Here is a 26,731-nt window from a genome sequence, read left to right as displayed (position 1 = left end):
TTTGTTTCTTCTCTTCCTGCTTTTTAAGAAAACATTGGTTTTCTTGTAACACATACTGTCGCCATACTTACTTGGTACTTGAAGAATGTACACTTACATTATCATGCATGATTCAGTTCTCTCACCCAACTAGATCGTAAGCTTGGTGAGGGTAGGATTGCATCTTTTACCTCTTTTTGCCCACAGCCCCTAACCCATTATCCTGCATGTAGTAAGAACTCAATAAATGTTGCCAATAATTAAGGATGATGATGATGATAAAGATGAGGGGAAAAATGATACAGTGTGATATTGGATCCATAGCAGTGGTTTTGTCTTACTCACTGGCTGGATCAGGGGTCTTGTTCATTGCCAAGAAAAGAGATGAGCAAACTGTTACCTGTGGGCCAAAGCCAGCCCTTGGCCTGTTTTTGTACAACCTTTGAGTAAGCATGGTTGTTATACTTGTAAAGATTTGTGTTAATTAAAAAAAAAGATAAAAGAAGAAGAATATGTGACAGAGACCATATATGGTCTACAAAGCCTAAAATGTTTAGCATCTGGGCCTTTACAGAAAAAGTGTTTGACCCCTGGCTTAGAACAGACTCCCTGAGGTTGAAGGACCACTTCTTTATTGTGTTTTTTTTACAGTCCATCATGGACTGATGTGTATTCTACCGTGCATGGCAAGTTCACAGCTTATGCCACAGGTAACTCGCCACAGTAGTCTGATAACATCTGAGCTGGTCTATGCCCTGTCCAGTCAGAGGAGACCATTGATGGCAATGTCAGATTGCTGTAAATGTTTCTAAATGCTTACTCTTCATTTTAGTTCTTACCTTGTAAGCAGACCAATAATAATAGACAGTATGTGGTCTGGTACCAGTGCATGGCCCATATTTTGAGTAGCTCTGGCTTAGAAAATCACTAGTATGTAGTAGATGCCCATTAAATATCTGTTGAATGAGTGACTGAGTAATAGTGAAGATGGTTTAATCAAGGTGGTGTGAGACATTGCCTGTTCTTTGCAGTATACAGTACTTGTGCCTGAGTGGATACCGTAGTCTGAAAGGCAGTTTTGAAATTATAGTACTTTGATATTATATATCAAAAATATCTTCTTTCTACCTAGAGCCGTTGTTGGGGGCATGAAAGAAGTATGGGCATACCTCAGAGGTGTTGCAGGTTTGGTTTCAGATACCACAATAAAGCAAATATCATAATAAAGTAAGTCACACAAATGTTTTGGTTTCCCAGTGCATGTATAGGCTGTGTTACACTATACTATAGTCTGTTAAGTGTGCAATAGCATTATGTCTATAAAAAACAAGGTGTATACCTTAATTAAAAAATATTTTATTGCTGAAAAATGCTAATAACCATCTAAGCCTTCAGTGAGTCATAATGTTTGCACTAGTGGAGGGTCTTGCTTCAGTGTTGATGGCTGCTGACAGATCAGGGTAGCAGCTGCTGAAGGTTGGGGTGGCTGCGGCAATTTCATAAAATAAGACAAAGTTTGCCACATCGATTGACTCTGCCTTTCACGGAAGAGTCCTGTGTAGCACGCAATGCTGTTTGATAGCATTTTACCCATAGTAGAACTTCTTTCAAACTTCAGTCCATCCTTTCAAACCTTGATGCTACTTTATCAACAAAATTTAAGTAATGGTCTAAACCTTTCTTGTCATTTCAATAATGTTCACAGGATCTTCACCAAAGTGAAGGAGGAAACTATGTCTCAGGAAACCACTTTCTTGGCTCATCCATAAGAAACGATTCCTCATCTGTTCAAGTTTTATCATGAGATTGCAGCAATTCAGTCCCATCTTCAGGTTCCGCTTCTAATTCTAATTCTCTTGCTATTTCTACCACAAATGCAGTTACTTCCTCCACTGAAGTCTTGAACCTGCCACCCCCAAGTTATTCATGAGGTTTGGAATCCACTTCTTCCAAATCCTTGTTAAGATTGATATTTTGACCTCCTCCCATGAATTGTGAATGTTCTTAATGGCATCTAGGGTGATGAATCTTTCCAGATAGTTTTAATTTACTTTGCCCAGATCCATCAGAGGAATTACTATCTATGGCAGCTATAGCCTTATGAAATATATTTCTTAAATAATAAAACTTGAAAGTCAAAATTACCCCTTGATCCATGGACTGCAGAATGAATGTTGTGTTAGCAGGCGTGAAAACATTAACCTCTTTGTAAGTCTAAATCAGAGCTCTTGGATAACCAGGTGCATCGTCCATGTGCAATAATATTTTGAAAAGAATCTTTTTCTGAGCAGTAAGTCTCAGTAATTAATCATGTTATAAATAGATGTTTTGTCATTCAGGCTTTTTTGTTCCATTTATAGAGCAGACAGATTAGATTTAGCGTCATTCTTAAGAGCCCTAGGATTTTTGGATGATAAATGGCATTGGCTTCAACTTGAAGACACCAGTTGCATTAGTCCCTAACAAGAGAGTCAGCCTGTCCTTTGAAGCTTGGAAACCAGGCATCGACTTCTCCTCTCTAGCTATGAAAGGCCTAGATGGCATCTTCTTCCTATATAAAGTTATTTGTCTCCATTGAAAAATTGTTGTTTAGTGTAGCCACCTTCACCAATGATCTTAGCTTGATCTTCTGGGTAACTTGCTGCAGCTTCTCCATCAGCACTTGCTGCTTCGCCTTGCACTTGTATGTTACAGAGACGGCTTCTTCTCTTAAACCCCATGAACCAACCTCTACTGGCTTCACAGTTCTCTTCTGCAGCTTCCTCCCCTCTCTCAGCCATCATAGAATTTGAAAAGAATTAGGGTCTTGCTCTGGATTAAGTTTTGGATTAAGGGAATGTTGTGGTTTGATCTTCTATCCAGACCACTAATACTTTCTCCATATCAGCAATAAGACTGTTTTGCTTTCTTATCATTTGTGTGCTCACTAGAATAACACTTGTAACTTCCTTCAAGAACTTTTTCTTTGGATTCACAATCTGGCTACCTGTTTGGTGTAAGAGGCCTAGTTTTCAGCCCATATCAGCTTTTGACATGCTTTCCTCAAGAAGTTTCATCATTTCTAGCTTTTGATTTAAAGTGAGAGAGGGTATGACTCTTCCCTTCACGTGAACACTAAAAGGCCATTATAGGGTTATTAATTGGCCTACTTTTAATACTGTTCTGTCTCAGGGACTAAGGCAGCCCGAGGAGGAGCATAACAGCTAGTCAGAGGAGGAGTCAGAACACATCCATTGTTTGATTAAGTTTGTTGTCTTATATGGTTGTGGTTCATGGTACCCCAAAACAAATAAAATAGTAACATCAAAAATCACTGATCATAGATCACCATAACAGATATAATAATAATAAAGTTGTAAATATTGCAAGAATTACCAAAGTGTGACACAGAGACACAAAGTGAGCACATGCTCTTGGAAAAATGGCACCAATGGATTTGTTCAGTGCAGGGTTGCCACAAATCTTCCATCTGTTTTTTGGGAGGAAAAAAGGGACACAGTATCTGGGAGGCAACAAAGCCAAGTGCAGTAAAACAAGGTGTGCTGTGTGAGAGCTGCACTTAACATCTTAAGTAGTCACTTCTGTCTGATATTTGCATAGGGCTTCATTTAAGGTTTGCAGAGACCTCCTACATATTTTCTTGTTTCAATACTAAAAAATCTGTCTCTCCTCCTCTTTTCCATCTCCTGTTCTTTTAAAATTTTAAATAGAATCCTGAGGATTTTCAAATAGGGACCTGGAAACAGATGTTGGCCAGGTAGAAACTGTGTTGATTGCAGTTCTGAAATGCTCAGCCTTCAGTTAGAGAAATGAGTTTAAATAAATCATGGGGCATAAACAGATCTTTTGATGACTTTTAAAAAATTGCTCTTTTTCCGATTGTCTTCAGCTAGTTAATTTGTAATTTCTCTGAGGATTTCAGTAGACATTCTGTGTATAATTAGTCTGTTTTTGTCACTTAAAAACAAAAACTCACTCAACTTTGTCTAAGCCTGCTGTACTGCAGTCTTGTAGTCATTTTAAATTGAAAGCTGGCACATTAACATAGTCTGGACACATAGGATGACAGACATTAAAGGAGCCCTTATTTAAAAGTCGACTGAGCCCTCTGCTTTCCTGAACAATTCAGTCCTGCAGCCATGAGGTGGGGTGGTGAGGAGGCGTCTGCAGTGGTGGGGGGCAGCGCTCTCACAGGGCCGCACCAGCGCCCAGCCCTGGGGGGAAGGGGGGTCCCCAGGGCAGGCAGAGTCCAGGCAAGGAGCGGGGCGGATCAGCATCAGGGAAGAGTCCTGGTGGAGATGGGGAGTGGGTTACATATATGGGAACTGAGCAGGTAGTAAATATAGAAGGATACTAGAAGCCAGGTTTCTCCCTATAGGAGAAGTGAAAGGTGAAAAGCCAGAATGAACCTTGTGGTCGTGCATTGGAATGAAAGATACTGGTGTGAAGTCATGGTTTTCAATTGCTAAGATCAACACAGCAATAAATATGGTTGTAAGTGTGTGTACGTGTATGTATGAACATGCATGCACTCACAAGCTCTGGCCACTGAGAAGGCCTGGAAGCAGTGACACCGCAATAGCAGTAAGCATCCTTCCACCAGGGTCTTGGCTCCTAGATACCAATTTCACCCCTGGAGACCCAGGCCTCTTGGAGAAATGGCTGATCTTAGGCTGCGGGAGGGAACATGTAAAATGAGCTTAGAACATCTGGTTATATCGCAAAGTAAAGAAGGGCTCTGATAATGATGGAGACATATCTAAAGGACACAGCAGTCAATTTGAAGGGACTTCTACTGGCCAAATTGGAGACAATCTGAGCATAAAAATAAATGATAGTAGCAGAATATATTCCATTGACTGAAACAGGACATTATGAGTTTAGATAGGAATAAATAAATGAATAAATTCAAAGTTTGAAGTACATACATAGTGTCAAAGCCCTCCCCCATACTTATTAATTACAAAGGGGAAAAGATAACTTTCCCGTGGGAGAGCCTGGCAGCCACCACCTCTGTCAAATGGGGAAAGAGAAATCACACACAACCCGATAGAATGCAACCAAAAAAGGGAAGCAGTATCGCTTTTGTGATTTCTGCCAAAGACGCATAACCTGAATCCAACGGTAAAGAAACATCAAACTCAACGTGAGAGACCTCTTGCAGAATAACTGGCACATTATTGTGTATCAGGCTATGAAGCTCAAGAAGACTGAACAATTGTTCCAGATGAAGGAGACTGAGGAAAAATAACAATTAGATACCATGTGTGATTCTGAACTGGATCTTATTGTTATGAAGGATGTTACTGAGATAACTGGTCAAAATAGAGTGGAATGTGAGAAAAAGATGGAAGTATTGTACAAATATAAATTTCCTGCTTTTGATGGTTATAATCTTGCCATGTCCAAGAATGCTCTTATTTTTAGGGAATAGAAAATATTTGAAGGTAAAGGGGATCAGGTTGGCAACTTGCTCTCCAATGGTTCAGGAAAAAAGGGTTCTTTGTACTACAGACTTGACTTTGCGTGATTGTTTCACAATAAAATAAATAAAAACCCACAAAATACCAGTTCACACTTACTAGACTAGCTAAATTAAAAATGGCAGATGTTGGGGAGGGTGTGGAGCAACTGGAACTCTCACACATGGCTAGTGGAAATATAAAATAATTCTGTCTTAGAAATAGCCAAATAATCCTCGCAGACTTATTTGAGCACAGAAGTCCTTTCCCATGGAACGTGATGGTTAGCATATACCCTACATGGAGCAGTTAAGAGTGAGGGGTCCAGAGCTGGATTCCCTGAGGTCATGTCCCAGCCCAGCCATTTGCTGACTATAATATGAACAGGGCAAGTTTTCTAACTTCTACATACCTCGTTTCCTTCTTTGTAAAAAGGTCTTTAATACTTGCATCTACCTTATGGGGATGCTTTGGAATTAAACAAATCTATCCATATAAAGTGCTTAGGAAAATGTCCAGTACATAAGCCCTCAATAAATGTTAGCTGCCACTAGTAATATCATCTAATATGTATTTACATTGTTCTTTTGATTATAGTCTCTCTGCCTAACAATATGGAATTTATCCTAGATGTTTTTAGCACTCTGTCTATAATTTTCGTAGTTACGTGGATTCTAGTAAAGCTGTTACAAGGCCTTCTTCATAACCAAATTTTTTCCTCTTATTAGCCATTTACTAGTATTTATAATGCATTAATTCATTCAACATATATTTTTTAAGCACTGAATGCCAGGCACTGATCCAGGATCTAGGGCTAAGCAACAAGCACAGCTCATAAAGCCAAAGACCCTTCTTACAGAATGTACGCTCAGTGGAGCAAAGCTAACAGTCGACAAATAATTAACAAGGTGTTAGAAACTGTGATAACTGTTGTGGGGAAAACAGGTAAAGAAGGAACGGGAGGGGCCTTTCTTGGATAGGAAAGTCAGAGAAGGCTTCTCTGAGTAGGTGAGATTGTGCCGAGCCCTGTAGGTGGACAAGGAGACATAGCATGGGAAGGAGCCCAGTGGGGAAAGAGGCAGGGGGATGTTTATTTAAGGACGTGTGCTTTCATAGTTACATTGTTGTAACATATTGCTTATGTATGTGTATGGGCATATATTATTGTGTGTGTGTGTATATATATTCAGTAGTACTTTTGCATTAGTGTAAACTACTGGATTAGTGTAAATCCGGTTTCCTGGATTTGATGAACATGCGACAGTCAGCTTTCACTGCCCGCGTGTTGCGTGGAGTGTCCAGTCAATCTGGGGGGGGTATGCAGCGTACTGACTGCACCCTCCCCGGTATGCTGGTCACTGTGCCCTGGCTGGGAATGCAGAGCAGGGTGCACAGTCTCTACCCTGCAGGCAGCAATGCCAGTACCTTGTAGTAAGTGCCCCGGCGTGTCCAGGGGGCCACTGGGCCCAGGGGCAGCAACTCTACTCCCTTGTAGAGAGGCACAGAGCGAAAGTGCAGGGTCACATTTGACTCCTTTCTGTTGTCAAAAAGGGATCCGTGTTATGGAAGTAAAGTAGTTGACTGCTGATTATTCATTTCTAGATCTAAGCTGGAACCGGAACCAAATACAAAAACAAGGGAATCCACATCTTCTGAGAAAGTGTCACAGAATCCTTCAAAAGATTCTGAAGAAAAACCTACCACTGAAGAATATCCAGGTATGAATTAAAATAAAAATACTGCCTTGAATTTCTTCCTTATGACGTGTTTGCAAGAATACAACGTAGGGAAAAAGGAACACAGTCCCAGGCATGTTGGGGTGTTTGTATTTGCGTAAAGCAAAGGAAGTGTAGGGAGGTGGCAGCCTTTTTTCTGTCACAGAGCTTAATGACTGCTGCAGAGGCAGGATGGGAGGATTCTCCAGTCACCTGGGAGCTGGCAGCGTCCAGAAGAAAGGGCCTGCTGGCGCTGTGCACAGGCTGCCTGGGGACTGGAGCCCCAGACTCAGGAGGAAATATCGGAGCTGCCTGCTCGAGTCCTCGAGTCCTCCTTGGCAGCAGTGCCCTGTGTCGTCAGCACTGCTCCCGTGTGGAGCCGCTAGGTCTGCTTCAAGGTGCGGTGTGCCATCTTAGTGGCCTTGCCCAGCCAGTCCAGCCAATGGGACAAAATGCAAGTCTGGGTTTATGTGCTTCCTGTCATCACGGATGCGAGATGGCCCATGACTTAGAACAGTTCCTGACACACAGTGGACGCTGAAGAAATACAGGGTCTCCATAAAGTCTGCACGTGCAGGGGAACTTGCATAACGTGGTCTTGGATGTCTTGGATGTGTTCTTTTATTTATGTTTGTGTTTTAGTTTTTCATTTTTCATTTTTCTTTAGAAACTTGCAAAGTATCTTAGACAAAATATATTTTGGCATAGGATGAGGTGGTTTAGTTCCAGGCAGAGAACAGTGTCTTGCCTGTCATACTCCTGTTTTAAAAAGCACTACATTTGTTATTTTTTTCATTGAGTTCGCAATGTTAAGCACCTCTGTGGTCACAACTGACCTCCTGTCCATTTCCGATGTTTAGGCCTTTGTCTTCAGCATTCCTGCCCAGCCAAGATGAAATCTTCTCGTACCCATTTGTAATTTGTTTCCTCACATCGATTTCCCCTAGCACTAGGATGGGTGTGATTGTTTGTGAATCTTTATCATCTTTTTTCTCAAGTGACGCGTGGTTCCTGCACTCAGGGAGCTCACAGTTGACGAGAAGGATAAGATGCCAGCCCCTGGCAGAAAGGAAGTAGTGCCCTAAGTGGGGGGCAGAGGTGAGAGGACAGAGTTCAGAGTTCAGGCAGAGTGTCAGGGCGACTTCAAGGGAGGCAGCACTGAGAAGGGAGTCTGCTCTAGACAGAGGGAACAGCACAAGCAAGTGCCCAGAGGCCAGAACGCAGGGAGATTGGAATGGAGTCAGGGAAGAGGACATCTGGGGGTTGGTGATGCAGAGGAAAGGGGCGGAGAAGGGGGATTAAGGTTGGAAAGGTGGGCCGGGGCCAGGGCACAGAAGTCCTTGAATGCCTGACCAAGGAGTCTGGACTTGGCTATGTTGGCACCGGGGCACTGGCAGTCTGGAGTGGTGAGCGCTGTGCTTCTAGCAGATTCTAACAACCAGTCAAGAAGGCTTCAGATGGCCACAGACTTGAGCATGTTGTAGAGCATGAGTTCTGCTAACAGAACTTTCTCATTCTAACTCAGAGTTAATCTGTGCTTGGTTCAGATATGAATAAGGTTTCTGTGTTTCTAATTTTGGTGTTTTCATCCTTAGTAAAATCAACAACAGTAAAAGCTTGTAGTGGGTACCATGGTGAGGACAAGTTGGAGCCATGAGCTCTTTGTGAAAAATAAGGCACTATACACACAAAACTATGTACTATTTCTGAGTTTCAGGAGTGAGCAGGGACTTGCGTATCTTTGTATGTGAATATGCTCAAATAAAGTCTATGAAGCTACATCAAAGCAATTAACTTCTAAGAGAGGAATAGGAGTGGGGAATGGTATATCACTTCCTGTATTTATTTATTTATATTCATATATACTTATATATATTTTTACAATGAAAATATTCATGTCTCTGCAGTCTTTAAAAGTAGAGGGAGGAGTGTAAGCATTTAAGTGTCTTGAAGTAAAACACTTTAAACTGGTTCTGAAGAATGTCCATTTCGTTTGCGGCCATTGCTGACATCAGAGCGATGTGGAAACTGTGCATAGGTCCCCCTCCCCATCACACACATGCACACACATGTGCATGCATAAAAGCAATTCAAGGCCTAAACATTGTGGAAGAATCACACTAGCAATGCCTGAATATTAGCGAATGGATAATCAAATATGGACAGCTGTAAGATTCTGTTCCATCTCATGTTTTTAATGTGCTTGCATCCTAATCCAACCTATTCTAAAGTGAACATTTGGTCTTCTATCTATCTCCAATATTTTTTTCAACAGAAAAGATTTCAGCCGAAGCACAACCTGAATTGGGAACCTGGGGAGAGGCCAAAGGTGAAGATGAATTATCCCCAGAAGAAATACAAATGGTAATGCTCTTTCTGCCTGATCATTTATTTCTGACTGGTTTCTGTAATATCATTTCCTTGAATAGGTGGTCATCCTAAATGCCCTTGATTTTTATACTGAGTTTTTAAAATTATAAATATATATTTTATATACACTTTCCTACTTGATTTCCTAATTCGTAGTATGCTTTTCACATGTTTTAAATTTAAGGTAGCATAATTAAAGAAGACACTGTCTTGGAATAATTTTACTAATAATAGATGTCTTTTCAACAGCAGTAAGATAGTCTCCTAGACTAAATGGATCTTTTATAATGGCCGCTATGGTGCTTTTTAAGTGTTTGAATAGCTAGTGTTACGGTAATGCGAAGACAGTGCAAGTCAGGACTGCAGAATCAAAAGAGTGAGTGACGCCTTTACTTATATTGCTGCCTTTTAGCGACCTGTCCCCTAGTTGCTGACTGCTATAGTTAATCATCTCTGGGTGTGTTTCAAAAGGAAACTGATAGGTTTGGCACGGGCTCCTGCCAGCGGGTGTCCAGTAGTGTGTGTGCAGCTCGTCTGGACGTGGGCGTGGTGGACGCCAGAGGGAGTACACCCCTGTGCCCGGGCAGGTGTTCCCCAGAGCTGCCCTGATGCAACACTGTCCTCTACCTAAGGGTGGAGAGCACGGCTCACACACCGCATGCCTTCCAGCGGCTGCACCTGGCAAATGACAGCATCTTAATTTGTGCAGCAGTTGACAGGTGACAGCCCTTTTTGGTACCCCTTTTCTCCATGATTTCTTCATAATCGCACTGAGAGGTGGTACGGCACTCCCATCTCCTTTTATTTATTTACTTATTTATTTATTTGCTTGCTCAGGGTAAAATCAGATCTCATCTCCTTTTAACACTGGCAAAAAAACAAGAAAAGATCTTGCCTAAAATCCCCTAATCAGTGGTAGAGCTGGAAGACAGTTTTTCCTCAGATGGCGGGGGATGTTTCGGGATGATTCAAGCGCGTTGCATTTACTGTGCAGTCAGACCTCTCTGCTAAGGGGAATCTATTTGCAGCCCCCCCCAGCGCTCGCATCACCGCCTCAGCTCCACCTCAGACCACCAGGCATCAGATTGTCGTAAGGAGCACAGCCTAGATCCCTCGCATGCGCGCTCCTCTGAGAGTCTGATGCCGCCAATGATCCCACAGGAGGTGGAGTGTGTGGCCTGGTTCCTAACCGGCCGCAGACTGGTACTGGTGCGGGGACTGGGGGTTGGGCACGGCCGCTCCAGAAGATACCCAGTGGAGCGGGCCGCGGCTCTGTAGGTGAGAGTGGGACCCCGCCTTTGCCCAGCCCTGAGCCTCTCACTGAGGCGTCTGTGGTGCTGATGACTGACCTGGAAAGCGCCTTCTCTCCCTACCGTCATGTCGTACAGGTCTCAGAGAGGCCTTCCCTGGCCACCCCACCTGAGCTGGCTCCCAGCCACTCTGTCCCATTATCCTGCTTTATTCCCTTACCCTCCACTAGAGCACAAACTCCATAAGAGCAGAATTTTTTTTTTTTTTTTTTTTTTTGAGACAGAGTCTCACTCTGTTGCCCGGGCTAGAGTGAGTGCCATGGCGTCAGCCTAGCTCACAGCAACCTCCAGCTCCTGGGCTCAAGCAATCCTCCTGCCTCAGCCTCCCGAGTAGCTGGGACTATAGATGCGAGTCACCACGCCCAGCTAATTTTTCTACTTTTAGTAGAGACGGGGTCTCGCTCTTGCTCAGGCTGGTCTCAAACTCCTGAGCTGAAGTGATCCTCCCGCCTCGGCCTCCCAGAGCGCTGGGATTACAGGCGTGAGCCACCACCCCAGCTTGAGAGCAGAATCTTGTCTTGCTTTCCCTGCCATATTCCCAGAGCCCAGAACAGTGTTTGGGAATTACTAGTTGAATGGATGAATGACTTTGAATTCAATAGGAAAGTTTAAGGTTGTTTTAAATGGTAAAGCAGGATCATGAATAGTAACTAGCAGAATGCTCTAGTGTTAAGTTAGTATTAGTATTACTACTTATACTTGTGAGTGTCTTCTGTATGCCAAGCCTTTTGTGTTACGCTATCTTGTTTAATCTTCATAACAATCGAGTGAAGTAGGAGTTGTCATGTTATGCAGTTAAAGAAAATGAGGCACAAAAACTCCAAAGCCCTGCCCAAGGTCAGGGAACCGGTAGAGCAGCTGAGCCAAGCTCTGTACCACAGGCCCTGGCTCCAAACCCTGTGCTTCTCTTGCTGTGTCATAGCTCACTTGCGTCCCCGGTTGACTCTGGTGCTCTAGGTGAGTGGAGCCTCACGGGGACAGCGTGGCAGACTGACCGGGCCAGCCTGCAAAGGAGTCGAAACAGCCACTCAGGCACACTGAAGTGTTGTCGCAAGCACAGGTGTGCAGGCTGGGAACCTGCAGGGCTGGCCAGGTCCACATGTGCCCTCGTGAGCATCGGCTGCCCAGGGCAGAGGACTGGCTTGGGATCCCCTTGCTCTCCACACTCACTGTTTCTCCTCCATGCCTGAAATAAAGGACTGAGGCAGGTTTCTCTTTCCTAAAAAGGCACGAAAAAGTGAAGACAAAAAACCCGGAAGCCAAGAGGTAGCACAGCCTAGTGGGAGGAATACAAGCCCTGCAGTTGTCCAGCTGGGACCCACACCCGGCCTCATCACTGTCACCTGTGCCCTCCCACTGCTCTAGGCTTCCATTTCCTCATCCGTGAAATGGCCACCTCACAGGTGGGACTAATGACAGAGTGAGCGCAGGAGATGCGTGCAACACAGTGCCACACACACGGTGCTTGTAAGATTGGCCTCCCCGCCTTTCCTCTAGAGGGTGACAGGTTATGAAAAAGAGGCAGGACGGCCTCTCTCTGTGCAGTAGAGACAGCGGTGCTCGGGCTCTGGGGTGGCATCTGCCCACACGCAGGGAAGTGCAGGGAGGCTGTGGCGTGCAGGTCACGCAGGGGGCAGCTGGAACTCGGCCGCATTTCACAGGCATTTCATACACGATACAGTTTCACACCCGCTTATCCCCTCTGAGTGGTTTCCCCTTGGAAACCATCACCTTAGAAATGTGAATTTGATTCCAGTGATGTGCTGTTAGCTGTGGCTTTCCTGGGACTTGCTTTGGGGGTGCTCCTTCGGACCCTATAGTATTTCTTTGGAATAATAAGCAGAGCTGTCTTTGTCCTTCATAGGCAGAAATAATTCTGAGCTAAGGAAGTAACTCAAACGCTTTAAAGTACGCTGTGAGGCCCCTGCCTTCCTCTCTAGCCTCTCTCGTGTTCCAGAACACACCCTCTGACTTTCATTCAGTGCTCACCAAACCCAGTGTGCATGGCATGGCGATGGCAGCAAGGGTTCCAGTCAGCCATTGCTGTCCAGTCCAGTCGAGTGACGGAGAGGGCCTTGGCCAGGGGCGCAATGAAGGCCATGTTGAGAGCTCTGTTGGGGGAAGTGGCCTGAGCTCTGGGGTCCGTTGGGGACAGGTGCGAGGGGGCAAGGAGCCTTGAGCTTTCTGACTTGGGTAATCAAGAGAGGGAGGTGGGCAGGCCAGGCCTGGGCAGGGGGTGATGAATTTCACTTTACACAGATGTGAGTGTGAGGTACCTGGGGGCCATTCACGGAAGGTGGCTGTGGGCATGGGGTCTAGGGGTTGGGCCAGAGACACGTGTGTAGGAGATGTCTTACGTCTGGTGTTTGAAGCATGGGCTTGGATGAGGTTCCCTAGAAACAACACATACAGGGGAGAAAAAAGGGGCGTGGACACCACTTTGGGGACACCCCACCACCCTGGAGGACACCCCACCGGAGGGCAGGCTGAGGCGGAAAAGTACAGTTGGATCATGTTCCCTTCTTATATCCAAATGATAACAAAAGTTTCTTAGAATCTCAGTTTTTTCATTAGTTTATACAAAATAATTTTATTAATGGAAATGATGAATTATGTTCCCCAAAATATTATAACATTGCCCCATTTCTTTGCTAGAGATAAAAATGTGTATAGCCCTGTCTCTTCATTAAGAAAGAATATGTTGGCCGGGCGTGGTGGCTCACGCCTGTAATCCTAGCACTCTGGGAGGCCGAGGCGGGTGGATCGCTCGAGGTCAGGAGTTCGAGACCAGCCTGAGCAAGAGCGAGACCCCGTCTCTACTAAAAATAGAAAGAAATTATATGGACAACTAAAAACATATATAGAAAAAATTAGCCGGGCATGGTGGCGCATGCCTGTAGTCCCAGCTACTCGGGAGGCTGAGGCAGTAGGATCGCTTAAGCCCAGGAGTTTGAGGTTGCTGTGAGCTAGGCTGATGCCACGGCACTCACTCTAGCCCAGGCAACAGAGCGAGACTCTGACTCAAAAAAAAAAAAAAAAAAGAAAAGAAAAAAAGAATATGTTTATATTTAAGGAGAATTTACCTTTCTGTGGTGGGCTTTTTTTAAATGCACTCCACCACTCCGCATAAAGGAACTAGCTAGAGTAAGAATAGAGTCAATTGCTTGTCCGAGGATTTTGCCTCTCCCCTGTAGGCACTGGTTAGCAGCAAAGGTGTTTTAACCTTTGTAGACGCGACTTACCGACCACGGAAGGTGGCCCAGAGGAAGGTGGCAGCAAGGATGTCCACGATGGCCTCAGGCTACAGTGCCACTAAGACATGGTGAAAGAACCTGAGCTTTGGGACTGGACAGAGTTGGCCATGATTCCTCTTCATACCACTTACTGTCTTAAGTTGTGGCGAGAAAATTAGCTTCATCGACTTCAGCTCGGTCAGAATCAATACCCTACAGCACTGTCGCAAGCAGGGGACGCAGCGTGTATGCAGAGCACAGGCAGAGGGCAGGGCACAGCAAGTGCTGGCTCTTCCCAGCAGAGAGATGCCGTGCGTGAGTCTCTGTGTCGCTGCACACCCTGCACACATGTGGCATGTCATTGAGCGACTGCAGGAGAAGAGTAAGTGTTCACAGAGTTAGCGTCTTCTTCCCGTAATGACTGGGGACGCGCCGTGCTTCCGTTTCATTCTGCTGGCCTGAGTCACCATCTAAAAACTCCCGTGACCACTCCCAGTAACACTGGCCATTTCAGCATCGTAGCATCAGTGACTGATGCAGTCAGAATCAGCAGAGCTTCCTAATAGTTACTGTGTCGCTGCCAGAGGTTTGGGCAGAAGGCCATAATGTTCAGCACTTTTATGACAGGCTGTTTAATGTTCCGTTAACTTCTTTCTTAATTGGGAATAATAGCTAAGTACCTATATCTTGTAGTCTGACTAACCCAAATCTTATTTAAAAGGCTTAACCCTGAACAAAGAGAAAGAAAAATACCACACTATTGGTTTTAAATTAGAAAGTACTGTGGCAAATTGTGGTCATAATTCATAATCACTGTTTTGGAATTTTTCCTCAGGGTAAAATAATGAATTAAGCCCCATAATGGCAATTTAATTCATTATTTCACCCAAAGGAACAGTTGTTACATATTCCAAAATTGTTTCAGGGTATTGTATGATTTGCACAATAAATTTTCATTTATAACTCATGATACAGGTATATTAATGCCTTTGAGTTAGCCATGTTTTGTGGTCGAACTGAGTAGAACCAAATTGTTTTCTGATGTTACATTGAGAAAATTCCACCTTTTCTAAGCAAAAAGTTCCTTTTATTTGCCTCATGTAAAGCCACCTACGTTTATTGATGTATTGTTTGGGATAATTTTTAAAGACATGAATGTGACTTCTGTTTCTTAAATCCACATGGAAGATGTCCCTGGCCCCGTCCCCTGAAATAGGCCCATGGAAGGCCCTGGTGGCCAGCTGGCAGGGCTTGCTTGCGGTCTGTGGCCAAGCACAGCTCACGCGTCGAGAACACAGGAGTTATTGATAGACTCTGAGCACCACATAGCAAGAGCTGCGTACAGACCCTGGGGAGGTTCCAGGTTCACAGGGGCACAGGTGGGGATCGAGGTGAGGGTCACAGCACAGGAGTGTGAAGGGGTGTGGCACAGAGACAGCACGTCTGGAAGAGCCCAGAATGGGCCCGAGCAGTGGGCCCCAGGGTTCCAGGGGCCAGATTGCTTTCTAGGACAATCCCACTGCGGGCTCCAGTTGGCTGTGCTTGGCTCTTTGCAATGCAAATGCTTCTCCTGGCCTTATTTTATACCCAAAGGCCTTTGTAGAGTGATTTTCTTTTAAAAACTATAATAAAAGGATTAGATTAGTAAGGATTTCTGTAACAGTATATTCACAATGTGGATTTGTATCCTTTAAACCAGACGAGAAACTGTTTAACAGGGCTTTATTGGAAAGTCTAACTGACTTCTAAATGGAATAAAGCAGTTAAATACTGATACTGCCTAACACACATGTAACACGCCGCTTGCGTCAAGTACCACACTGAGCACTTCAGCATATAATTTATGTAACCCCATGTGGGAGGGGTTGTTGCTGGCCCCATTTTACAGAGAGCTTAAGTTACTGGCCCAAGGTCACATAGCTCCCAAGTCCTAAGTCCCAGACTTTTTAACGTGATGCTGTGCCGCTGTGGCTGGATGTGGGGGCAGGGGGGGGTGGCGGGTGTTGTTGCTGGTCGGGCTGAAGGACAGCATTGTGCTTTGGTGAGAGACCTAAACAGTACAGAGCAGATGGCCCCGGGCGGGCAGCCCAGACAGAAGCTGGCTGCTGTCATGCTTGGAGGGCCCCACTTGCCCACCTTACCCATCGTCTAGGCCTGTCCTCTGCCTTTGCAGTCACTCACACGGATGGGTGAAGTATTTCTTGGATGGGGTTCAGGTTTGTCTTCACAGGCATACAGAGACCCCTGTCTGTTGTGCTGACTGTGGAGACCAGGCCTTTCATTCAGCACAGCACCTTTCAAAGTCCCTGTCTGTGTGGGGGGGTGACGCGGCCATGCAGAGGCAGACACAGTTGCTGCAGCTCAGCGAGCTCTGGACGAAGATGCTGCCCGTGCATTTCCCAGCGCCTGAGAGAGCGCAGTGGCGGGAGCCACAGCCGTCTTCTGGAATTTCAGACCTGAGAGGTAGAAGGGGCCTTCAAAGCATCGAGCCACTCCTTTTGCACATCCAGAATCTCCCAGAGATTAAATCACGATAATTAGCATTTATTGAGAGCTTACTGTGTGCTGTGCACTTTGGTAAACGACTTACATGTTTTAACTCAGGTGTTCCTTCTACCAACCCTACTACTTAAGTACTTTTATCTCCATTTTAGTGACAAAGACAAAGACAGATTAAGTTAAACGCCCAACATCATACTGCTTAGAAGGTGAAGGAGCTGGAAGCCCAGCCCTGGCTCTGCACCCTCAGCATCAGGCAGGAAGGATAAGAATCACCACATCTGTCCCTAAGAAATTGACAGGCCCCCTAGAAGCCAGTGACTGGCCCAGGGTCGCCCCAGGCTTCCCAGGAGGCCCCAGGAACTGGCTCCTATGTCCACCTGGCACAGCCACCACCTGGCCCTGCGTCCCGGCAGCAGATGAGAAGGCACGCAACAGGTTTGTCCTTTAGACAACACTGGAAGCCATCCCGACACCTGGTGCTAGTCAGTGTTGTCAGCGAGCTCGCTGTCACCTGCTCATCCTGGGCCCTGGCAGGACTTCACCCTTGTCAGGAGACAGGCCTGTTGTTTCGAACACTCCGTTAGAGCTCCCCAGCCATCAGCAGACCTCTCTTCAGCCCTTCTCACGTTTGATCCCACGAGGCACCTGTTTCTCTCTCTTCCTCTAGGGACTGGGTATTTGTTGGGTGGCATCAAGAACCCGTGGGGTAGAAGGAATTCAAAGCCAGAGTCGATCCCACTCCTGACCGCGTGAGGGCTGGCCTGGGGCCGTCAGCAGCCACTGCAGAGGGCCCCCGGCGCTGCACACCCGCCCGCAAACTAAGGAGGAAACAAAAACACCTTTGCTCCTAGGGAACATTCCAGTAATAAATCACCTCAGACCACCAGCTGATTTTATTTAGGAACAGTTTCAAAGCACAAAAGGACTGTGGATTTAAAAGGGCAAGGCCATATTTTGTCATTAGAAAAACTCAAAAAAAAATGCTCCTCCTTCTGAAGGAAGAAGATAGCAGGGGAAAAAAATGCTCCCCCTTCTCCCCACATAGCCCCCCAAGTAGTACCTGAATCAGTGTGAATTAGCACCTACATGTTGAAGTAATTACATGTTTTCCTTAAATATTGGACTAAGTAACTGCTGAGTTGACATTTAACAGAGCTGATACTTTCAAACTCAAAAGTGAAATATCGATTCTCTTAAATACCCTTGTTGATGCTGAATTTAAAGGGCCACAAGCAGTAGTACTGCGTCCGCAGCCAGCAAGGCAGCCGGCTGCGGTATGGGTCCCGGACGAGCATCTGTGCTGAGAGCTGGTGCCCTGGAGAGTGAGGCCTTGTGCCGGGCTCAGGGTCTGGAGGAGAGAGACGGAGAGGGACGGCCCCGCCCCCCACCCCCCACCCCCCAGGAGGGAGGACAGGCCCCTGGCAAGTGTGAGAAATGCCCAGATGGGCCTGAATACAGGGGAACTTTCACAAGGGCGAGGAAATAAGAGAAAGTGATCCAGTCTGCCCTGAGGTGTCGTTTCGCTAAGAAACTGCCTAGGCTGTGTTCTGAGGGACAGGCCGGGGTTCCCCAGCCAGGCAGAGCACCAGCCTGTGCAGGAGGAGTGAGGCGGGAGATGCGGCGTGGCCAGAGCCGCCCACCCGGTCTGGAGGCTGCGCTGGGGCAGGCCATCATGAGCAGTCTTACGTGACGGGCACTCGAGACCCTTGTGACCAAGGAGTGGAGCACAGGTTGGAGGCAGTGAGAGATGCGGGCGGAATGTGGGCAGTGGGGGCGAGAGCGGCGGCCACAAGAAGGGCGTGTGTGAGGAGCGCCAGTGTGGTGCGCGGGCGGTGCCCGGAGCCGGAGCCGTAAGAAGGCTGTGGGCAGGCCCTGCCCCCGGAGCAGTTTCTTCCCGGGGCAAGAGGAACAAGGTGGGGTGTTGCAGGATGCTGTACACGGGAAGTGCCAGCAGAGCCCATGGTGTCACGATTCCCATAACTATTTTTCCCTTTATTCTTGATTTCCTAAGTGGGTGATAAACCAGATATTCAACCAATTGCGAAGCCCCTGGAAGGCAAGGGCTTGCTTGTATATGTGCCCTGTACCCCCACAGTTTCTGGCACCGAGGGCCTCAAAATATCCATGGACTTGACGGCAGCTATAATAGATGTGAGAGAAAGAAAAAATAGAATTTTTTTTCAAAGTTGGGTTCCACAGGGTTCCCACCCTTAAGAAGCTCAGAGTCAGGCAGGGAGTTTGGGCCATGCACAATTTATTACAAGGCAGAAAATGATGACTCTCCTAGGATATTTTCAGAAAATGCAAGGCCAAGGATAGGAAAATGAGAAATAACTTGAACTCAGGGGCCAGGGTCTCATGGAGAGACTAGGCCTGTGGGACATGCAGGGTAAGAGAAGGGGGACACCCTGACTGTCTGTGCACTCAGGGACTTGAGTGGACACACTGGGACAGAGTTCTTGGGCTTGCAGCTGCGGCGACGAGATCCTCCCGGCCGCACTCCATGGTGTTTCAGAGGCGTCCGTCCTTGCCTGCAGCCGATTCAAGTTGGCAAGAATGGCTGGGAGAACAGCTTTCGGCTCTGCTGAGTTCACTTGGGTGTCCCTGGTGGCAGGGGGGCCATCCTCACTCAGCCTGAGCGCTGGGAGAAGCGACTCTGGCTCTGGAACCTCTGTCTCTGTAGAGCAGTGATGTGGCCCGAGAGCATGGCTAGGAAGTCTGAGGGTCCCAGGGCCAGCTCCGCAAAGCCACCAACGTCCCCCTTCCTGTCCAGACTCCCCAAACCACATCCTTCTCCCATTAAAACATAATGGAGGCGGCCGGGCACAGTGGCTTACACCTGTAATCCTAGCCCTCTGGGAGGCCGAGGCGGGCGGATCGTTTGAGCTCAGGAGTTCGAGACCAGCCTGAGCAAGAGCGAGACCCCCATCTCTACTAAAACTACAAAGAAATTATATGGACAACTAAAAATATACATAGAAAAAATTAGGCGGGCATGGTGGCGCATGCCTGTAGTCCCAGCTACTCGGGAGGCTGAGGCAGGAGGATCGCTTGAGCCCAGGAGTTTGAGGTTGCTGTGAGCTAGGCTGACACCACGGCACTCTAGCCCGGGCAACAAAGTGAGACTCTGTCTCAAAAAAAAAAGTAAAAAGTAGTGAAGGAGGCAGAGACAGGCCGTGAGGGGCCAGGAGACAGAGCGTGGGTAGATAACTGGGGCCGAGACGTAAGCTCTGCTGCTCTCACAGCTGCAGTCATTGAAGTCAGCCTGCGTCCTTTGAATGCAAATGAGCGAGATGGAAAAGTCAAGCCATAGGCAGCACAGCTGTTCTTTGGTGTTTATTCTTCCTAAAGCAGGGATATTTTTCACACCAATGCTCATGGTCTTCCAGCAATGCTGTGTTGTCCAGTGCTGGAAACGAGGGGCTTGGTAGTGATTCCTGGAGGGTAGATCAAAGTTTTCTTGCCAAGCTCTTGCCTAAGTTCAGTGTGATGTTATCTTGAACGTGTTTGTCTCCTCATCCTCACAGTTTGAACAAGAAAATCAGCGACTAATTGGCGAAATGAACAGCTTGTTTGATGAAGTAAGGTATGTATGTAGCTCCTTGTGAGCTGACAGCCTACTTTACAGCTTCTCCAGAAAGTAGGAACTTTATTTATTTACCGTGGTGCCTGGTATCCACACACAGCCCACCTGAGCCAGCTTGGTGCTGAACCCCACCGCCCTGGGCTTGCGGACCTTTGGGAGGTGACCGCCTGCCTGCGGCTGCAGGGCTCCCAGGGCCTCATGTCCCCAGAGGATCAATCAGTGATTGCCAATTACCTGGACACAGTTAACACCCCCGTTTGGGCTGCTTACATGTAATAAAAATGAAATGGGGGGCCCTGTGAAGGGAAGTGAAACCCCTTCCTGCAGACGGCTCCACTGGAGTCTGCCTTCTCCCTCATCCAACAGGGAGTCAGGAATGCAGAAGGCAAGGCCGTGGCCACACGTGTGCGACCGTTGGCCCCCCCCGGGGAAAGCACTCAGAGGCCTCAGGTTCTGTGGGAATGTATGGAGCATTCTGGAAATAAGGCCTGGGTCTTTGCAAAGCCTTGCTGCAGTGTGGGCATGTCCCCAAAACAGGTCCTGATGCTGCACCCACAGCCTGGAGACTTCTCCATGCAGGTGACAGCCCCCCGGGGGCTCTGGCGTTTTGCCCTCAGAGAGGAATATCTTGGCCCTCTCTCTGACCAGCCCAGCCCCACCTGGCTGTGCCTTCCCCAAGCCTGGACACGCGCTCCTTTTCTTTGGGCATCTCCTCCCTTCCCTCACCTCCACCGTGACGCCCCTGGAACCTCAGCTCGCTGCCCCAGCACGTTTAAGCTCCTGCCACTTCCTGTTGCTGGTTTGCACTAGAGCAGGACTTCAGCCTGTGCGAGCTTCTGTCCCCAGACATGTGCAAGTCCCCAGCCCACCCCCAGGGGTGAGCCATGCTGACCCTGACACAGGGAAGATGGCTCACTCAAGTGTTTCAAGTTGGACAGACACTCAGTTACGAAACCCAAAGGTGTTATTTTCAACCTGAATCAGAGTTTTTTCCTTGTGACGGGGATTTGGCTTAAGGGGTAAATACACTCTTTTCTTTAACCTGTTGAGCAGTAAGAGTCCGGTCATCAGGCATTCTGATGCTGTCTTTTGAATCCCACCACATCACTGTGGTTACTAGGCGAGGCATAGGACTTACTGGGGACTTTGTGTTTGCAACTGGGGCATGGCCGGGTGCTCCCTGATCCTCACGCGGTGACTCAGAATGCCAGGGGCGCTGTACACGCCCGCCTCTGGCAACTGAGGGCCCGCTTACGTGGTACAGCGTGTTTCCAAAAAGCCCAGTGCACTGGACCGAGCTGGGAGGCAGAAAAGCCAACCTAGTAAGTAGATCACCTTCGTCTGCCCACCTCCTCTTCCCCCACCCGCCATGGTGTGGCCCCTGCCCCTCTCCCGCCTTCACTTAGAAGAGATGATCTCTATAGAAACGTAATGTTCCAGTTAGATTACCAAGTACTAATAGTGAGTATGTAATCTACTGATTCTTCTTTTTACGAAGGCAAATTGAAGGGAAAGTGGTTGAAATTTCCAGACTCCAAGAGATATTCACGGAAAAGGTTTTGCAACAGGTAAAAAAAAAAAAAAAAGTAGTTTTGAGTTTTTACTTAAAGGGGGAATGTACTAAGAACTCAGGACATTTCTTCTGAAGGCATCTGATCTCTAACTGTGAGCAGAGCACTATGTTAGCAAGTGTGCATTTGCCAGGCTCCTCAGGGGAAACCCTCCCGGTACCCCAAAGCAGCCTTTGCACATACATGGTGGAGGGGGAGGTGGCCACCCTGTGTGGTAGAGCACACAGTGGCACCCGGGAGGACACCGCAGGCCTGGGATTCGGGGTGACCACGAGGCCCTCTGAGCTGCAGCCTCCCGCCTACGAGGTGGAGCGACTCTTGCAGGACTCTGGTTGGGCCCGGAGACGAGCTGCGGAGCCCAGCACGCTGTTCGGCGGGTGGCGGCTTTGCCGTCAGTAGTGTTACCAGAGCTCAGCTTTGGCCCTCTCAGAGTGCCGCGTCCATGCCACCTGGTGTACGGTGTCTTCATGGGAAACAGGCTCGTTCTCTTCTGTGAATTTTCATGTTATTTCTGCCTGCCTACAGTTCTGAAATTCTTCCAGCCAATAACTGGCAAAAATTTTAAAGACCTGAGAAATTTTCCCTTTTGTTTTCAGCACCCAAAGACTGTGGAAGGGTTTGAAAGACAAAATCATTTTTCTCCAGCATGTTCACGTGGGCTTCTTGGCTTAAGATACTTCACTCACAAAGCAGCTCTCCTAAACCACGCAGCCAGAGTAAAATCATTGTAAATGAGGCACATTCAGTCCAACAACAACTTGGAAATTCGGGCTCATAGGAGTTGTCCTTTTAAATAGCGCCTTAAAGGAATCCCTCACACATATGTGAGCTGAGCCTTAACTGAGAAGCCTGGTGGTTGGCGTGGTGTAGACTCTTCAGTCTGATGCGCATCAGTTCAGCCTCGTTACACAGAAAACAATTACGTCAGACGTCTCCTCTCAGAGCACAGACTTGGGTCCAGAGGTAGCAAATGCTCGGGGTCCAGGTGGAGTTAGACCTGGACTGCTGCTCCCGAACCCTGCTCCTATCTGTGAAGCAGGCCTCAAGTCACCCACCTTGTGGTCGGAGCCAGGAAGTTGAGTGAGTAGGAAGTTGCCTGACACACTCCTGGCCCGTGTCAGGCTCCTGACGCGTGCAGACTGCTGTTGACAGACACAGGCAGTGTCCTGCCGTATCAGTGCGACCAGTGGCCACGGCAAAGGGGATGTTGCCACAGTGTATCCTGCGTGCACTGAAGTGCACTAAAAGCAGACCTGTACCATTTCTAGGGTTCCTAGAGTCAGCCCCGCTACCGCGGAGGACCGGCTGCCGTTAGCTCGGTGGCTGAGGTTTGTAAGCAGCTGCTGCAGAGTCCTGGGACAAACCAGGCCGGGGGGGGGGGGGGGGTAGGAAAGAGCTGCTGGGGTCACTGCCCTGCCTCAGACCACCCCAGCGCTCGCCCTGGGAAGAGGTGTGCACAGCACAGGCCGGAGCCTTGCCCTGGCTTCTCCGGAGCGTCTGAGGCCTAAGGAGTGGGTATCTGTCTTGTCTTTCCCGCCAGTTTTGCGTAGTGGTTCATATCAGTTCTCTCATAGGGACGTTGGCAGTGGTCACTCAGCCCCTACTTTGAGATTCTCTAAAAAGATGTGATTACAGAACACAGCCATCCCAGTAATACTGATCTCTGGGAACCAGGTGGCCAAGGGTGGCTTTTGTCCCTGCAGTGTTGTATCAGTCGGGTCTCTCTAAAAACCCACGCTGTGTACGTTCTCCTCCCTGACCTGCCCGGCGGCCACAGGGTACATGCAGCGTACACAGCGTAGCTTCGCCTCGCCACTGCCAAAGCGAGGGAGAAACAGCCGTGCCTGCCGCTGCGGCTCTCGCCTGGGCCGCACTCCCGCAGGGGGGTGAGGGTCATCAGCCAGCGTCCCGTGTGCTAGGCCCGGAGCCCTTAAGAAGCTTTCCAAGGGTGTGGAGTAACACAGATGCTTATATTTTCTGCAAGCAAAAAGTCCTGTTTTTATTTTTTAATTTTGGCCTATTTTTTAGAGATGTAATGGTAAAACACAAAGCGCTGCTTTTGAAGCTAGCACGTGTGTTGAAGCTGGCTTCTGGGGACTTCGGAAAGAATCAGTGAGAGACTACAGGGAAAGCCCCAGGCATGCGGTGGCTGCCCCACAAACAGCAACTTTCAGGTTTCTGTCCTTGCCGCCAGGCCTGTGACACAGGAGAGATGGCAGGTGGAAGGAGTCCAGGCCCTGGGGTCTCATCCCAGTCCTGCCACTTAGTTGCTGCGTGACTTTGGGCAAGTTGGTAAACTTCTTTGAGCTTTAAGTTTCCCTTTTATTAAAAAAAGGGGTGAAACCTACTTCTCGGGGTGCTGTGCAGGTAAGCCCTGGCTCTCAGGAAGGGGCAGCTGCTGTTTGTCCCCTGATGCGTGCTGGGGTGGGGGAGGTGGCTGTGCAGGTTGACTGTCCCTAAGCTGGAAACCCGAGATCCTAAATGCTCTAAAATCTGAAACCTTTTGAGTTCCAATATGGCACTCAAAGGAAATGCTCACTGGAGCATTTTGGATTTCAGATTTGCAGATAAGGGGTTGTCAGCCTGTGTTTAGCGGACACTCTTTTCTTCAACAGGAGGCCGAGATTGACAGCATCCACCAGTTAGTGGTGGGGGCAACCGAGAACATCAAGGAGGGCAATGAGGACATCAGAGAGGTGGGTGCGCTCTGGGTGTCCGGGCGTTAGCGGTAGTGTCAGCCTCGCCAGCAGAGCTCACAGGGCCGGTCACACAGCTGAGGCCATGGGCAGGCCCAGCCGAGCCACATGTGTTCCTGAGACCCACTGGCCCCCACCTCCAGCTACTGCTGAGAGGCCAAGGCTCACCATGCTCCAGGGAGCAATTTGGGGGGGGGTGGGAGTACTCTTGGCAAGGGTCAGGCCAGCTCCCTAAATCCAGGGGTGGGCACCACTGGACAAGCTTGTTGGCCCCCACCCAGGGGCCAGAGACTGTCTGCTGTCTATGGCGGATACCACAGAGCCCCTCTGCTGAGTGGACTCTGTTTCCAGAGGTCAGTCCTCGGGGTCGAGTGACCACTGACATTGCATTACTAGAAAACACAAAGCCCAGGGCCATACTCTGCACTGAGACTTTAAGCCTGGGACAGAAGTGAGCGATTTCTGGAGTGTCGTGTGTCCTGGGAGAATTGTGTAGGACCTCCAAATTATGGCTAAACAGCAAGGGAAACACAACCCATCTGTCTTCTGATGGATTTTAAACCCACCATTGGGTTTTGCTTAATAATGAAGTCATCTATTCAATGTAAGTGTAGGATTGATCAACACACAGCCACAGCCTAGACTGGGAGAGGATGTGGTAAGAGTGGAGCATTTCGGGGCTTTTAAAACCAAAATCCTGTCGACGAAAACACCTGTGCTTCTGTCCCTGCCCAGGCCATTAAAAACAACGCTGGCTTCCGCGTGTGGATCCTCTTCTTCCTTGTGATGTGCTCCTTCTCCTTGCTCTTCCTCGACTGGTATGACAGCTAGCGTGGGGCACACCCACAGACTGCGCTCTCCTGCGTCTCCGGCGTTGGAGTGTCGTGGTGACCAGATTTTATCGCGGAGCCATTTGAGGAAGAGGGGTTGAGACAGACACGTGTACTCCCACGAAAGGGATGCCCGAACCAGTGCTGATGGCCTGAACACAAAAGCAGCGCACGGAGAGGGGAGAGGTCTGTGCAGACGGGATGGGGAGAGCTGGTTACCAGCTGCGCCTGGACTCGAGGCTGCCTGGGCAGGGCTTGCTCCAGGAGGAGCATCTCAGGGCTCAGAGGAAGTCACTGGCCTTCCCTGTCCCCACAGCCTCAGGGAAGAACATGGTTAATAATGTCTCTGCACAAATTATCACTTCTTTGTTTCCTTGTGGCTTCTTGTCTGCCTGAGTCAACCAGTACACAGACTCGTTGTATCACAGAAAAGAAAACTCACGTTTGCCTTGTTAATCTAATAAATACAACTGCAGCCATTTTGTGTATTGCCAGTGAGTCTAAGCTGAGAAAGTCAGTGGGCGCCCACCCACCTCATGTCAGGGAAGAAGTGCGGGGCCAGCGCCCGCCTCCCGGAGAGGGCAGCCCGCAGGGTGGGCAGGGGTGTGGAGGCCCAGTGTCCTGCCGCTGGGCCCACGGAGGTTTTGTTCAAAGAAAGAAGGGGACCTCAGAAGAATGGGCTGCTGCTCTCGTGCCCGCACACCTGAGCCCTCGGAAGTGTAAACAGGAACAGCTGTCTGTGACTGAAAGCTTGTGCGGCGGCACCCTGCTGTCCCGCCGCTGTGCGGGCATTTGCGCTGCTCCTGGCAAAACGTGTGCGTGTACAGACACAGGTGTCCTTGAGTGACACGTCAGAAGTTCCATGTGAACGAATTTACAGTCAGCAAAGCACGTGTCTACTAGAAAACACAAATGGGGTTTCCTGTGAACTGTGCTTACATGGGCTGCGCTTGTTTGTACTGAGATAGGCAGGGAAGGTTCTGGCACTGGTTTACTGCTCCCTAGGCATGTCCCACAGCTTAACCACGTCCTTCGTGGCACCTGCCTCTGTGATGCACATCCGCTGTGCTGAGGTCAAGGTAATAAACTCTATCTTATGTGTCGTGGAGCTGACCGTGATCACCAGGCTTGTTCACACCCAATCTGCACTACTTGTCATTTATTTCTGAGCTGCCGAAAAAACAGTGACACTTCTGACACGTCGGCCAGAAACAACACGTTCAAATAACATGGAAGAAACGCCTGGGAATGTCTTTTTTGTATTTAATCATCTCACACACTTAGTTTATCTAACTGGCAATTTTGTAAACATACACTTCAATGTCAAGATTCAACTGGAAACATAATTTTCGTACAGAGGTTGTGAACTGAAATGTCGTCGTGGCATTTGCACGCGCCGTCCGCCCGCCTTTCCTGCCTGCTCCTCCCCTCAAGGGAGTTAGCTCTGTTCCACACAGTAAAAATTAAAGTAGCCCTG

The 26,731-nt window shown here is 48.1% G+C and overlaps 1 protein-coding gene across 4 annotated transcripts in view; it reads left to right on the top strand.

The window, feature by feature from the left end:
* Positions 1–25,724, top strand: part of STX18 (syntaxin 18) — a 120,943-nt gene extending 95,219 nt beyond the window's left edge. For 3 of the 4 annotated variants that reach the window (XM_069495591.1, XM_069495590.1, XM_069495593.1), the window contains 6 exons: positions 7,044–7,159; positions 9,432–9,520; positions 20,099–20,157; positions 21,656–21,725; positions 24,344–24,424; positions 25,160–25,724. In XM_069495591.1, the coding sequence (XP_069351692.1) occupies positions 7,044–7,159; positions 9,432–9,520; positions 20,099–20,157; positions 21,656–21,725; positions 24,344–24,424; positions 25,160–25,255 (511 nt within the window). In that variant the 3' untranslated portion in view covers positions 25,256–25,724. Of the gene's footprint in view, positions 1–1,111; positions 1,165–7,043; positions 7,160–9,431; positions 9,521–20,098; positions 20,158–21,655; positions 21,726–24,343; positions 24,425–25,159 lie in introns of all 4 variants that reach the window. The other variant, XM_069495592.1, reaches the window with a different exon arrangement.
* Positions 25,725–26,731: the final 1,007 nt, after the last annotated feature.

The sequence above is a fragment of the Eulemur rufifrons genome, chromosome 20 (genome assembly GCF_041146395.1).
Source record: "Eulemur rufifrons isolate Redbay chromosome 20, OSU_ERuf_1, whole genome shotgun sequence".
Lineage (NCBI taxonomy): Eukaryota > Metazoa > Chordata > Mammalia > Primates > Lemuridae > Eulemur > Eulemur rufifrons.
Note: the sequence above shows the minus strand (reverse complement) of the source record. Positions and strands in the feature narration are given on the sequence as shown.